Genomic DNA, 14505 nt, shown 5'->3' on the forward strand with positions numbered 1-14505 from the left:
AAATTACTCTTTCCACTTAGTGTTATACTCAGTACAATGGGTCCCAAAATAATGTAGCTTTCCCAAGAGGCTTCTGAATCATCATGCCTATACTTACAGTTTCTTAGACATGCTCAGACAGATTGGAATCTCTTATAGCCAGGCATAGAAGATAATTTTTTACTTAAGCAGCACAGAGTTGGCCTCTAAATGACATGGGTGGAATGGGTCTACTACCCTGTATTAAACTGAGTCATGGCATCTTTTACAGCCGTTTTTATGGCATGGTCCAACCATCTAAAGACGTGTCTCTAGATAAGCTGAAATCAAAGATCAAAATGTTTTGCAATTAAAGAATACCTCTGTAATTGTTAGCTGTTATAGGCTTTATATCCTGTTCTAGTTATATTTGAGTGCAGTTTGCTGGTAATTAAAGTGTATAAAGTGAAAGAATACTTACTTGGTTAGATGGGACTGTTAAGATTAAAGAAGTTAATTATTAGTCACATCAAAATTTGGACAGTTGTGAATGGTATTTGGCTAGACTTGTTTTCTAAATTAGTGAATGGATTATATGGCAAATGGAATCCTAGATTTCTATTTCAATTTAAATGAAAATATGTGGAAATATTAATTAAAAAAACTATTTGCAAGGAAAGCTTTTATACCTGGGAGAGTTGGGAGGGAAAAACTTTATAGTATAAAGTAAGAAAAATTCAGTGAATTGGTAATAGCAATTGTCAAGAAGGGATTTATGGGGTGGGAATAAACTTCAGTTAAAGATGAAATGACTGCCTTGTAATTTTTGACAGATTTTAGGAAAGAAAGGGTTGAAAGCAATTGTGTGAGTCCCCTTATCTTGTACAGTGAAAGCAGAACTAACGTTCTTGTCGTATTTCAGAAATAATAAAAATACAGTTAGGATTCCATGAAGTGAATTTGAAAATCTGTGAAATAAACCATTCCTTATTGGATGGGACCCCTGGTGAAGAAAAGCCTTTCCTAACAGATGGTGATTCCGGCCACATTGTGAGTTTAGCAAAAGCTCTCACCTATTTCTGAAACTGTGGGGTTCAGTAAACTTACTAAATTATACTCTTTGTCTTAATTTTTAACCCAGCTATTGTTTTCTCCTCTTACAGCATGGATGATAACAGCAACTTTAAATTTATGGTCAAGTCTTTTGTTTTTTATGGTTTCTATGGTTGTTTTTCTGGCTTCTAACCATTTCCCCCGTCTTAGACAAGTTCTTCACAATGACATAAAGGTGACACAGCAGGTGGCATATACGGATTCCCGCCTTTGCTTCGTAAGCAGGAAATTACTGTTCTTAGGTTCAAGGATTTTTTTTTCTCCCCCCCGCCCCCGAAAAGTAAGAAATCCCGTTTTGCCAGCGTGAAGAGCTCCGTTCCTAAGCACCACAGGTCAATGCGAATGTTCAAGCTCGTGAGTAAATTCTACGTCTGCAATTTTGTCAAGATGTAGAGAAAGAGCTTGAAGAATAACCGTTTCCTTTCTCATCTCCACTCAGCTGGGACTGAACCGGTCCCCATAATATCACCACACTGGTTTCCCACTGACCATTTTCACGTGAACTTGGAAAGCACATAAAGAAGTAACTGTTTACCCAAAGACGCTTTAAACTATGGTAAGAGAGTAATCACCCACCGTAAAGGTAGGAATGGCTTTTAGTTCTGAACCTAAGTGTTTATTTTAAGAGCGGGAAGCAGGGGTGATTACACTTATACTCAAAAGCTTGTTCTGTAAATTTCAAAATGAAATGGAAACACTACTTTAAATTTATGAAGTAAAGCGATGTGGAATTCCTCATTCACTTATTCATGCAAGTGATGAAATTTCATTGGGGGGTAGTTTATTCCCCACGTTGTAATATCTGATTTAAGTGAGCTTCTCCTCCCCGCCCATGGCAAGATTTGGGTATAAAGCATCAAGATTTACCCGATTTATTTTCTTAAAACTTTTTTTTTTAAAGATTTTATTTATTTATTTGACAGAGAGAGACAGCCAGAAAGAGAGGGAACACAAGCAGGGGGAGTGGGAGAGGAAGAAGCAGGCTCATAGCGGAGGAGCCTGATGTGGGGCTCGATCCCACAACGCCGGGATCACGCCCTGAGCCGAAGGCAGGCGCTTAACCACTGTGCCACCCAGGCGCCCCTACCTGATTTATTTTCTATTTAAGTATTATAGTCTCCAAATTCATGACTTCATATTATTCATATGATTTTAGGATTTTTCAGAAAATGTCAAAAGGCCCTCACCTACATAGGAAATATGATACACAAATGACCACTCATGCATTGGTTCAGGTGTCAATGCTCTTTCAGTGGTGATTGGTTTAAAGTCTCCACAATTGGGGGTGCCTGGGAGGCTCAGCTGGTTAAGCACAGGTCAGGATCTTAGTCAGGGTCCTGGGATTGAGCCAGGCATCGGGCTTGGCACTCAGCATGGAGTCTGCTTGTCCCTCTCCCTCAGCTCCTGCCCCTGCTCGTGCTCTCTCTATCTCTCTCTCCCTCTAAAATAAATAAATAAAATCTTAAATAAATAAATAAATGTCTTCACAAATGAAAACATATAAAGAACCTCTAGGATCAATGTTCTTTATTGGGATAATCTTTCCCACATTGTGGAAATCCTTTCTGTAGGGTCTCTATTTTGACCAGGAGGGTAGAAAGGATGCAGTTGTTGGTGGAAGCTGTAGTTTTTGTCTGCTCAGCATCATTCCCCGTCCTCCTTTTATGCCTTCTCCATTCTCAGTGGTCCAGGTGGTGATGTCAATCAGAAGGTCTGTCCCCACTCAGTGGGTAAGCATGTGATCAGGGCTAGCTATTGGAGTGCCTAGGATTATTCAGGAATGTGCATGTGACTCAAGAAAGATAAATCAGTGTCTTTTCTGAGATTGATATAGGGTTTTAAAGGGTGGGGAACATATAATTCCACCGTGATTGCTAAGCAGGGCAAACGTGCATCTGGGGTGGCGAACGCCATCATGTCTGACACACACAGAAAAAGCCAGCCTACGATAGAGCAAGTGGAGATAAGCATACTGAAACGTGGAGAAGGAGAGAGGCGGAACTCTAAGCACATTGTTTACCTGTGGGTCCACCCATAATTAAAGCTCTATCTACGTCTGACTTCCCCAACACGCAGACACTACATTCTCCCTTTTTGTAAGCCAGTTTGAGCTGGGTTTCTAACATGTCTAATCCAAAAGGGTCTTAACTAATGGAGTCCCTATTGCAGAACTTCTAAAGTCAAGATTGGACTGCAATTCTGCTAATATCTATTACTCTCTTTCTCTTTTTTTCCCTATGGTCTGACCAACAACTGCATGAGATCTTTTGAAGCTTTTATGCTAATCTGAACAAATTCACCAGAACACAAAGAATGATTTCACAGTGCAATTCAAACATAAACTCCCCATCGAGAAAACACGGAGATGTTTGTTGTTAGCCATGGCCTGTGCAATAACTTTGGGTGTAATGCTTTAATTTACAGTTCCTGTTGGGTAGAGCTGCAGGCACCCTGGGAGTTAACCTGTGGGACAATGCGAAGAGGAGCATATATTCTTTCAAGGCACTTGTAGCTGTCATTTTATTTTTTGATGGTTATGAATGGAGGTATTGTTGCAAACAGCTGTACTGTGAAGGCATTTAAGCCAGTTATTACTGCCTGTGGTGTCTGCACTCAAAATGTTGCAAACACTGAAATTATGATTTACAGAGGTGAAAATGTAAGTTTTAGAAGATCTGGCATGCCTGGCTCTGTCTCTTTATATTGTTGGACAGATTCTTCTGTAATGATTCTAAAGCTGAGTGCTTATAATCCCAATTAATTCAAAAGAGATGGCCAGGATACATCACAGAACTTGTAATAACATGTTAATTAGGAAAGCAATATGGTAGCACCAATGTTATTTTTAATGTTTTTAATTATTTCTCGATGTGTTATATTAAATCTCTATTACATGGAACAAAATCTGAAGACTTAGAATATAGTAAAATAATTTTTAAGTGTTACAAAGCTTAGAAGACGATGAATTTGGTTGGATTGAACTGAAATGACAAATATATTTTGGGATCAGAAAAAAATAATTTTACGTTTTCTGGAAGAAGTCTTTGATGTATTGTCTGACAGTTCACTTCCTTCCAGTAAAAGACCATCTTTAATACCTTTAGATCTATTGTCACACCCAGTTCAGTTGACTAATCTCTGCTACAGTTCCTTCTCTTCTTATGTTGCCCAAGTCATGATGTCACCCTACAAACTCTCCCTTTGGTTGAGATTGACGTAGCAATTCAGTAACTGGGTTGCCCTTTTAGCATAGTAAATCCCACGCCATTTCATGTCTTTTGGTTCTTGGGCTAATTGAGAATTATTTCCAGAATATTTGCCAAAGAGCAGCCAATAGAAAATTTCCCAATTAGTTTCTGAGTTAACAGAAGATAAGATTTCTATTCAATTTGTACACAGAGCATTGTCCAGATATTATTGTGTTAATCTAATTTTCTAACTTAAGAAATTTTAAAAATAGTGGATTTTTTTTTTTTTTTTGAAAAGAAGGCATCCCGTAGTTCATCTAGGAAAATATTCTCTATTCACAGGTGCCTCAGGATGTTTTGGGTTGCATGTAACACAAAACTGATTCAAACCGCCTTCAGTAAAAATGGAAATTCTGGGGCTCACAGCACTGAATATTCTAGGTGACAGAAGAGACATTCTCCAGAGCTCGGGCTCTGACAAGGCCCAGCTTTCTCTCTCTAGTTTTTTGTTCTGTTTCTCAGTACAGACCACAAAATGGGGCTAACAGTTCCCCGGCACATGCTGCCTCACACTTCCACTGGGAACAAGAGTCGGCCTCCCTTGATAATTCAAACAAAATCCCCCAAGTGCGTTTTCCTGGTCCTGATTGGCTTAACCTGAGTCACATGCCACTCTTTCTTTTGAAGTCATCTCTGTGATTAATGGGATTGGATTTGCTGAGTGGCTTAAGGGAACCAACTTCCAGTCCCGGAGCTGAAGCCAGGATCAATCCCATACTAACCCCGCTGCAGGGAAATTCAGGTTGCCATCCTGGGGAATGGATGCTAGGATCTGAAAGAGAATCCGCGTGTCTTGGCCGGGTCACATCTGGCACCTAATTCAGCACCACCGGTCTGTCAGTAAAGGTATAGGAACTACGGCATAAATTCGTATGCTGAGACTCTGTGGTGGTCGATTTGTGGAAACCCAGTGGTTGTCTAGCACCATCTTTATCAATGTGTGCTCTGAGATTCGCTTTATAAAAGACATGGGGTGCCTGGGAGGAATGCAGATTCCCAGGCCCCATCCCGGATTTGCTGAATCAGAATTTGTGTGGGTGAGACTCAGGAACTTGCGTCTTTAATAGGTCTCCCTGGCAAATGTCCTGCATACTGAAGCATATGTTGCATGCGTTGTCGTGTAACCCGTAAGCTGCTATGGTCAACACACATTCTACAACTTCTTCACTACGTCTGCACCTTGGACTGTATGTGGAAACATTTTCTATAACATTTCTTTATATTGACCTCCTGGGTAAGAGTATAACTATTTCTAAACAATAATCCAGTCATCCACTCTGTTAAGAAGACTGTAAGGACTTGCTAAATTTATCAGGTGAGGAGGAAAATCTCAGAAGATTGACAGGCACAGCTGAGACGCATCTCTGTGCTACACTCGAAGGGAGTGTCAGCAAGTGTAAAAATGGTGACGTTAGGACCAGCAGGAAAAATATAAATATATTTGCTATGACAAATGGCATCAAATAAAGCATGCTGTTCCCCACTTACGCATACTATTTACTTTTCAGAACTCTTCTAAACTGTCTTCAGAATATGATTGATACCTTATCAACTCACTCAATTTGTGACACTCGGATAGTTAAAGTAGGGTGTTGACAGCAACTGCTGAAAATCATATGAATGCTGGTTGGGACTTACAATAAAAAACATGACATTCATGGCGTTGCTTCATCGGATCTTTGTTTTTGTCTGACAGCGCAGATCCCAAGACAAATTTTCCATCAGCTTCCTAGAAATGACCTATGGGACCTGCCGTCTCCCACACAACTCCCACTGAGGGCCCCAGATGACTTTTGCCACCTTACACCTTCTTGGACACCTATTGGCGGCTGGTTACCAGCATTGCTTTGAGATAAACAGTGCTCGTGGAGGAACGGTGAAATTAAGATTATTACCACAGTAAATCTAATTTTTTTTCATTGCACTTCTTACAATGCTATAGATTCTGAGATGTGATATTGAACCACTGTCTGTTTAGGAAGTTGGCATAATTTTTATGTGCTGCCTGAGGATAAAATAATGTAAATAGAGTGGGGAAATAAAATTCTATAAACAACAGTGATTTGAAATAAAATATCAGGGGCGCCTGGCTGGCTCAGTTGGTAGAGCGTGCGACTCCTCATCTTGGGGTTGTAAATTCTAGCCCCGTGTTGGGTGTAGAGATTACTTAAAAATGAAATCTTAAAAAAAAATATCAGTGGAATATAATCTCTCAAAAGAATAATAGATAATTGCTGAGTATTCGCAAATCCTGAGTCCTCGTATTACTGAGTATACCAAACTACATGCTAAGCAGTCCTCGTATTACTGAGTATACCAAACTACACGCTAAGCAGTCCTCGTATTACTGAGTATACCAAACTACACGCTAAGCAGTCCTCGTATTACTGAGTATACCAAACTACAGGCTAAGCAGTCCTCGTGTTACTGAGTATACCAAACTACATGCTAAGCAGTCCTCGTATTGCTGAGTATACCAAACTACACGCTAAGCAGTCCTCGTATTACTGAGTATACCAAACTACAGGCTAAGCAGTCCTTGTATTACTGAGTATACCAAACTACACGCTAAGCAGTCCTCGTGTTACTGAGTATACCAAACTACAGGCTAAGCAGTCCTCGTGTTACTGAGTATACCAAACTACACGCTAAGCAGTCCTCGTATTGCTGAGTATACCAAACTACACGCTAAGCAGTCCTCGTGTTACTGAGTATACCAAACTACACGCTAAGCAGTCCTCGTGTTACTGAGTATACCAAACTACACGCTAAGCAGTCCTCGTGTTACTGAGTATACCAAACTACACGCTAAGCAGTCCTCGTGTTACTGAGTATACCAAACTACACGCTAAGCAGTCCTCGTGTTACTGAGTATACCAAACTACACGCTAAGCAGTCCTCGTGTTACTGAGTATACCAAACTACACGCTAAGCAGTCCTCGTGTTACTGAGTATACCAAACTACAGGCTAAGCAGTCCTCGTGTTACTGAGTATACCAAACTACAGGCTAAGCAGTCCTCGTGTTAATGAGTATACCAAACTACAGGCTAAGCAGTCCTCGTGTTACTGAGTATACCAAACTACACGCTAAGCAGTCCTCGTGTTACTGAGTATACCAAACTACACGCTAAGCAGTCCTCGTGTTACTGAGTATACCAAACTACAGGCTAAGCAGTCCTCGTGTTACTGAGTATACCAAACTACACGCTAAGCAGTCCTCGTGTTACTGAGTATACCAAACTACACGCTAAGCAGTCCTCGTGTTACTGAGTATACCAAACTACACGCTAAGCAGTCCTCGTGTTACTGAGTATACCAAACTACAGGCTAAGCAGTCCTCGTGTTACTGAGTATACCAAACTACACGCTAAGCAGTCCTCGTGTTACTGAGTATACCAAACTACACGCTAAGCAGTCCTCGTGTTACTGAGTATACCAAACTACACGCTAAGCAGTCCTCGTGTTACTGAGTATACCAAACTACACGCTAAGCAGTCCTCGTGTTACTGAGTATACCAAACTACACGCTAAGCAGTCCTCGTGTTACTGAGTATACCAAACTACACGCTAAGCAGTCCTCGTGTTACTGAGTATACCAAACTACACGCTAAGCAGTCCTCGTGTTACTGAGTATACCAGACTACATGCTAAGCAGTCCTCGTATTACTGAGTATACCAAACTACACGCTAAGCAGTCCTCATATTACTGAGTACACCAAACTACAGGCTAAGCAGTCCTCGTGTTACTGAGTACACCAAACTACAGGCTAAGCAGTCCTCATATTACTGAGTACACCAAACTACAGGCTAAGCAGTCCTCGTATTACTGAGTATACCAAACTACATGCTAAGCAGTCCTCTTGTTACTGAGTATACCAAACTACATGCTAAGCAGTCCTCGTGTTACTGAGTACACCAAACTACATGCTAAGCAGTCCTCGTGTTACTGAGTATACCAGACTACAGGCTAAGCAGTCCTCGTATTACTGAGTATACCAGACTACACGCTAAGCAGTCCTCGTATTACTGAGTATACCAGACTACAGGCTAAGCAGTCCTCGTATTACTGAGTATACCAAACTACACGCTAAGCAGTCCTCGTGTTACTGAGTATACCAGACTACACGCTAAGCAGTCCTCGTATTACTGAGTATACCAAACTACACGCTAAGCAGTCCTCGTGTTACTGAGTATACCAAACTACAGGCTAAGCAGTCCTCGTATTACTGAGTATACCAAACTACATGCTAAGCAATTTACATTGTGGTAATTCATTTAATCTTTAGAACAACCCGAGGAGGTAGTTTTGCTATTACACCCATTTTGCAGATGAGGAACCTGGGGGCATGGGGAAGTTAATAAATCTGCCTAAGTTCATACATCTAGTAAGTTAAGGAATTGGACTTTAAATCCAGACTGTGGATCCAGGTCCATGCTCTTCACCATCAAAGTATAGAACAGTTACATATAATTTTAATGTGTCATGATAAATCAAGAATTATACTAAAATTTCCCAATATCTTTTAACAATGCGTTCAGTAGAGCACAGGAGATAGCAAAAACATAGCAAGCAGTATTCAGCAGTATATAGCAGTATAAAGATTTTATGATTATGATTTCAAGCTAAGCTCAATCGCTGACGAATATGAGATTTGGTTAAAGAAAGGCCTCCAGCATGTGCAACAAGAATTAGATCTAAAATATATGGACTACCGGCCTCCATGATGACAATGTCATTCATCTACCATGAGCTTGAGAGTCCCCTTGAGCTGGTTTCACGGTAGTGCATACGATTTGTGTAAGTCATGCAGATTGTTTTCATCTGATTCTGCGTGGCCAGTGTAGGCGGTGTGTGAGGGGCTGGGCCAGCATTAGGAATGCCTCTACGGCAGTGAAACTACACAGGATCACCCTAGAATTTCCTTGCTACCTAAAACCCCTGCCTTGTTTGCCTAGCACTTTTTCTAACCAAAGGGCAGATGCTGTGTGATGACCGCAATGCTAGATAGCTGTGAGTGTTTAAAGTTTGTGTTACTTCTTAAGTAAATTTTTAATACCGGTGATGAAAATCAGCTTGACATCTCATCGACCGTGGCAAACAATTATTTGCACCTTTTATGTATTCCTTTCCAGCCTCCATCCTTCTACAGGCAGAATCTTATATGTTTATCATCTTGCTGTGTATATAATTTTTGGTCCTGGTTTTTACTTAACATTTCCCATGCTCCCACAATTTTTATAGTTGTTATCGCAACGGCTGCACAATAAACCATTGAGTGGATTATCTTATTTTATGAAACTATGTTCCAATTGTTGAGACTTTTGTTTAGATTTTTTCACTCACTTGCCATTAATAAACAACACTGTGAAGCTGGGTTTAGGCCACAGGCCAAATCCTATCCACTACTTATTTTTGTAAATAAAGTTTCATCGGAACACAGCCACACGTACTCACTTACATACCATCAATGGCTGCTCTCTTCCTATAATGGCAGAGGTGAGCGGTTGCAATGGAAACCAAATGGCCCACACATCCTAAAATATTTATTATCTGGCCTTTTACAGAAAAAGATGACCAATTCCAAATCGTGATGGTTGTACCCCCATTTCTTCCTTATTTTGGATAATTTCATAAAGGTAAATTCCTGGGATTGGGATTACTTGGCGCCCAAGTGTATGACTATCATATGATCGCAAAAAGATGTCTGCTCTTCTTCAGTGTGAAAAAAGCTATTTCCCTGTGTATTTATCACTGGTTTTTTTTTCTCTTATGAAATGTCTGATCATGTTTCTTCTATGCTAATCTATTAGAGTCTTACTGCTTCACTTGTTAATCTGTACAAGCCTGTGGATGATTTTCTGACTTACGTTAGAAGCATCAGCAATGAGATATGTTGGTTGATAACCAACTGCACATAGATACATATAATTCATGCAAGCGTTCGTTAAAGCAGATAGAGGAGTCAGCTCATAATAATTATGAATGTTACCTTTTAAAGCTAGAATATCTGTGTTACTGATGTAAATAATACCAGCAGTTCTTTTATTAGTCTCTAAATCTGTAAGCTGAACTCCTGCAAGGAAAATATGTCTTCTTTATGTAATGAAAATATTTGCTTATGTAGTATTAAATTTCTCATTTGTGTATGACTCATTAAAGTAGACACCCAACTCAGCTCTGGTCCGAAATAAAAGAACCTGTTACAATAATCTTTTTTTCTCAAGATGCAAAATGTTGACAAGCTTGAGTCTCTCCTATGCCGGCTGCAAAAATTAAAGAGGGCTATAATAAAATTATAGCCCTCTTTAAGGCAGATCTGTGACCAAATACAAGACCAGCTCCCCAGGCTCAAAGAAAGAACAGCCTCAAGGAGAGGGGAGTAAGAATTTACTTACAGTTGTTTATAACCCTAAGGAAGGTTTTTAGGCACATATCTGCTGGTAATATCTTGAAGGTATTAAATCAATGCCCTTTAATTTCGCCTTCACATCATGTCCCCTTCCAGCTTCCTAGGTCTACCGATGGGCCTTGAAGCCCATCGCCCCACAAAATAAGGGGACGATTTTGCCTAGAACAAAGATAGGACAGATCAGCTTTAGTCACAAAGCTGAATTTCTTGAGAGGTAGCTGAAGCAATAATTTTAAAACCCAGGCTTTGGTGAGAAGGGCATTCCTTTTCTAAGCGTCTTCAGCTCCATTAACATAACAATGTGGTTGATGATCCCACACAAAGTGTAGCTGGAAATCAGAATTGGAGACCAAGAGAAAGGAGAAATACTTCCCTTTTAACCTGAGAGCTGAAGTGGCAGAGTGAGAGGAAGACAGGACGGCGATGGTGGGTATTACGGTTGTTCCTTCTTACCCCTGGGAGATACGTTCCCAGACCCCTAGTGACTGCCTGAAACCGTGGACAGCACGAAACGTTATACAGACCATGTTTTTTCCTCTACATACACACCCCCGATAAGGCTGACTTTATAAACCAGGCACAGTAAGGGATTAACAATAGCCCATAATAAATAGAACAATTATAACAACACGCTGTAATAACTGGTCTGTGAATGTGGTATCTTTCTCAAAATGTCTTATCGTGGTGGACTCACCCTTTCCTGTGATGCTGGGAGATGATAAAAGCCACACGAGGAGAGGAAGAGGCGAGTGACGCAGGTCGTGACGTAAGACGAGGCGACTCTTGACCTTCTGACGCTCTGTCAGAAGGAGGAGCACCCGCTTCTGGACCTCGGCTGAGTGTGTGCAACTGAAATTACAGAAAGCAGAACCACAGATGAAGGGACTGCTGCGGGGGGAGGACGCCGCGGGGGCTGTGCCGAGTGAGGTGTGAAGGAGATGGTGCCTGGCGATGGAAGCAAGAGGTGCCTGAGGCAGAATCCCCTGCTCTGTTCTCCTGCCCTGTAAGGTCCACGTGGGGCGTCCCGGTGTTCTTCGATGCTTTGCAGAGGAACAGAGGGAAGCTGAGAGAGCCTGCACAGAGCACAAAAGGGCCCGAGTCTGTGGAGACTAGAGAGCCCGAACGCCATAGTTAGGGCCATGGAAACTCGCAGTGATTGCTGGCCTGATGACCAGAGGGGACCCACCGCAGCTCAGCATTCGCCAGCCTGGGGCACAGGTGCAACCAGCAGACGGCAGCAACTGTGAGGCTCTGAGGACTCATCGCTCTCAGTCCTCTACACCCCACTTCTTGGTGTCAGCCCAATAATGCGGCTAAGAGCACAGGCTCTCAAGTGAGGCCGCCCAAGCTTGAATCCTGATTCCAACATTTATTTATTAGATGCCCGGTCAAGTTACTCATTTTCTCATTTCTCAAGTAAAGATAGGCTTGTTGTGACAGTTTAAATAAGAAAATGTTTATAAAATGCTTGAAAAGGTGCCTCACACAGGTTAACCCCTCACTTGTCCCACTGATGTAAGGTTTCTTGGGGGAGGAGCAGGGCATTAACTTGAAAGAGGCTGACTCACCAAAAGAGACAATTTAAGCTAGAAGAGAACATCTATAATTATTATGTTTATTCCACTCTGCCCAGTGGAAGATTAAATTAGTTACAAGAAAATAAGAAGTTACATTTTCTTTGCATGCTTGACTGCAGTACTTGTGAATTTGTGATTTCTGCGAAGAAACACAGGGCCAAGAGCCCTCTCTCATCTCTTGAGTGCCTCTAGCCACTGCCTCTTCTTGAGCATAACCAAGCTTCTGGAACAGTCATGTTCAGTAAAAATCTCCATTCCCCCCCCTTCACCTTCTCCTCGCCCCACTTCTCAACTTCACAATCTGAAATCTGTCCTATGAGTTTACCCAAATTGTTCCCTGCACTGCCATGTACTGCCGATTCCTAAGCCCAATGAAGAATTTATGAACAATGTTCTAATCTTAACGACTGCTGTGGCCATTCTTCTCTTGTCATTGGGCTGTGACATGGCTGTTGGTTGGTTTACTGCTTCCTCTCTAGCTGCTTCCTTTAACCTCTTGTGGCCACTTGTCCTCTCTTGGTTCTTGAAATATTATTGTCCTGGTGTCATGCTTGGCTCTTGGTTCCTCTCACTCTCTCCATTTCCTACTCTCCAACTTATGACATCAGCTGATACTTGTGAAGGCAAGCACCTTTAAATCTTGAATCTGGACTTTGTTTTTGAGTGCAAATACCACATATTCAATTGCCTATGAAATGTTTCTTCTTACTGGGGTGTCTCATGGATTCCTCAAAGTCAACATATCTCCAGCTGAACTCACGCTCTTCTTCATTTCCTACTCCCATTTTCAAAGTTCTCCAACTGTATGGCAAGTGACATTCAAGCCAGAACCTGGTGAGTTATCCAGAGCCCCTACCTTTCCTCCACCTCCATCAACCCTATTAGCTGCCAGTCTGTGGAGTCCACCTCTTCAATACCTTTCCTATCAGACTTCTTCCCTTCAGATCCTATCCTCTGCCTCTGCCTGCTTTGCAGCCCTCATGGAGTCTTGCCTGGATCACTGCAAAACCCTCTACATGTTGCCCCTGTCCTGAGTCAGCCCCCACTCCATTCCCTCAGCAGAGAGACCTTTCAAAATGTGAATCAGAGCATTTCAGTTTCCCATTTAAACTCCTTTAATGGATCCCCATGCCTTCCAGGAATGGTTCTAGGTTGGAAGTCTGAGCTTATCATACACAATTCTTGTTGGGGCCAATCCCTCACCCCCTAACTTTGCCCCACTGCCACTCCAATCCAATGCTTCGGCGCTATCCTGCTAGTGAGATTTACACTATTTTATGCATGTGGCCCTTTGTACATGCTGTTCCCTTTTCATAAATGCTTCCCCTTAGATAACCACCATATGTCTTTCAAACTTCAAATCAGTAGCACCCTCGGAAATCTTTTAAACTGCCCTTACTTCCACACCTGCCTCTCTACCTGCCCCCCACCCGTTACACACGTATGTAGCTGCCAGTGTTCTCTATGAAAAACCTGATCTTCAACTACAGTGTTTGTTTTGTTTTGATTCCTTCCCTAATGAACTCTAATCTTGAGGGCAGAGATTCCAGAGTATTTCTTGAGTGCCTGGTGAATGGTAGGCAGAGTTAGTGTTTATGGAATAAGCTGATGTATGAGTGAATGAATGTGGCTTAATGCAGGTGAATGGATCTCTGAAAAATCCAGTTGTGTGAGATCAGAGACTGATGAACACAGTTATGAAGAGCAAAGTAATGGGCAGTAGATTAAAAAGCAGTATAACTGAATACAAATGCCGTTAGCTTATACGAACTTTTTTCATCTTATTTATGTGTATTTTATCTAGTACATATTATTTTATTGTATATTTATATTACAATTCATATCATAATTTATTTATTATTGTGCATAATAAGTATATGTTCTTTTATTTTGTGTTTACCATATAGGCCTTTTTTGTAAGCAAAAACTCTCTCCTATGTTCCTGTGAATTTATAGATAGTTTTTAGCTTTTAGCCTTGTTTCCTCTGGTATTATTCAGTGAATATATAATCATCCTATGAGAGTTTACGTGAACTAAATATCATTGTGCAAAAAATAATAATTACACAAGTTAATCCATAATCTGAGCGAAGGATAGTTTCTGGGCATATTAAAGGATGTCCCTATGTCCGTTTGGGACAGCAATTTGGCTGCCCTATAATTTTTATGTGCTTTTCATTTTTCTTAAGCCCCAGGGA

At 41.2% G+C, this 14505-nt stretch overlaps 1 protein-coding gene across 1 annotated transcript in view; it reads right to left on the reverse strand.

The window, feature by feature from the left end:
* The window catches only part of LOC130541898 (uncharacterized), a 100739-nt gene extending 88746 nt beyond the window's left edge, over positions 1-11993 (reverse strand). The window contains exons 1-2 of the mRNA XM_057303475.1: positions 11917-11993; positions 11425-11579 (exon numbers count right to left, since the gene is read on the reverse strand). Of these exons, the coding sequence (XP_057159458.1) occupies positions 11425-11579; positions 11917-11993 (232 nt within the window). The remainder of the gene's footprint in view (positions 1-11424; positions 11580-11916) is intronic.
* Between the last annotated feature and the right edge of the window lie 2512 nt (positions 11994-14505).

Source organism: Ursus arctos, unplaced genomic scaffold (assembly GCF_023065955.2).
Source record: "Ursus arctos isolate Adak ecotype North America unplaced genomic scaffold, UrsArc2.0 scaffold_27, whole genome shotgun sequence".
In the NCBI taxonomy this organism is placed as follows: Eukaryota; Metazoa; Chordata; class Mammalia; order Carnivora; family Ursidae; genus Ursus; species Ursus arctos.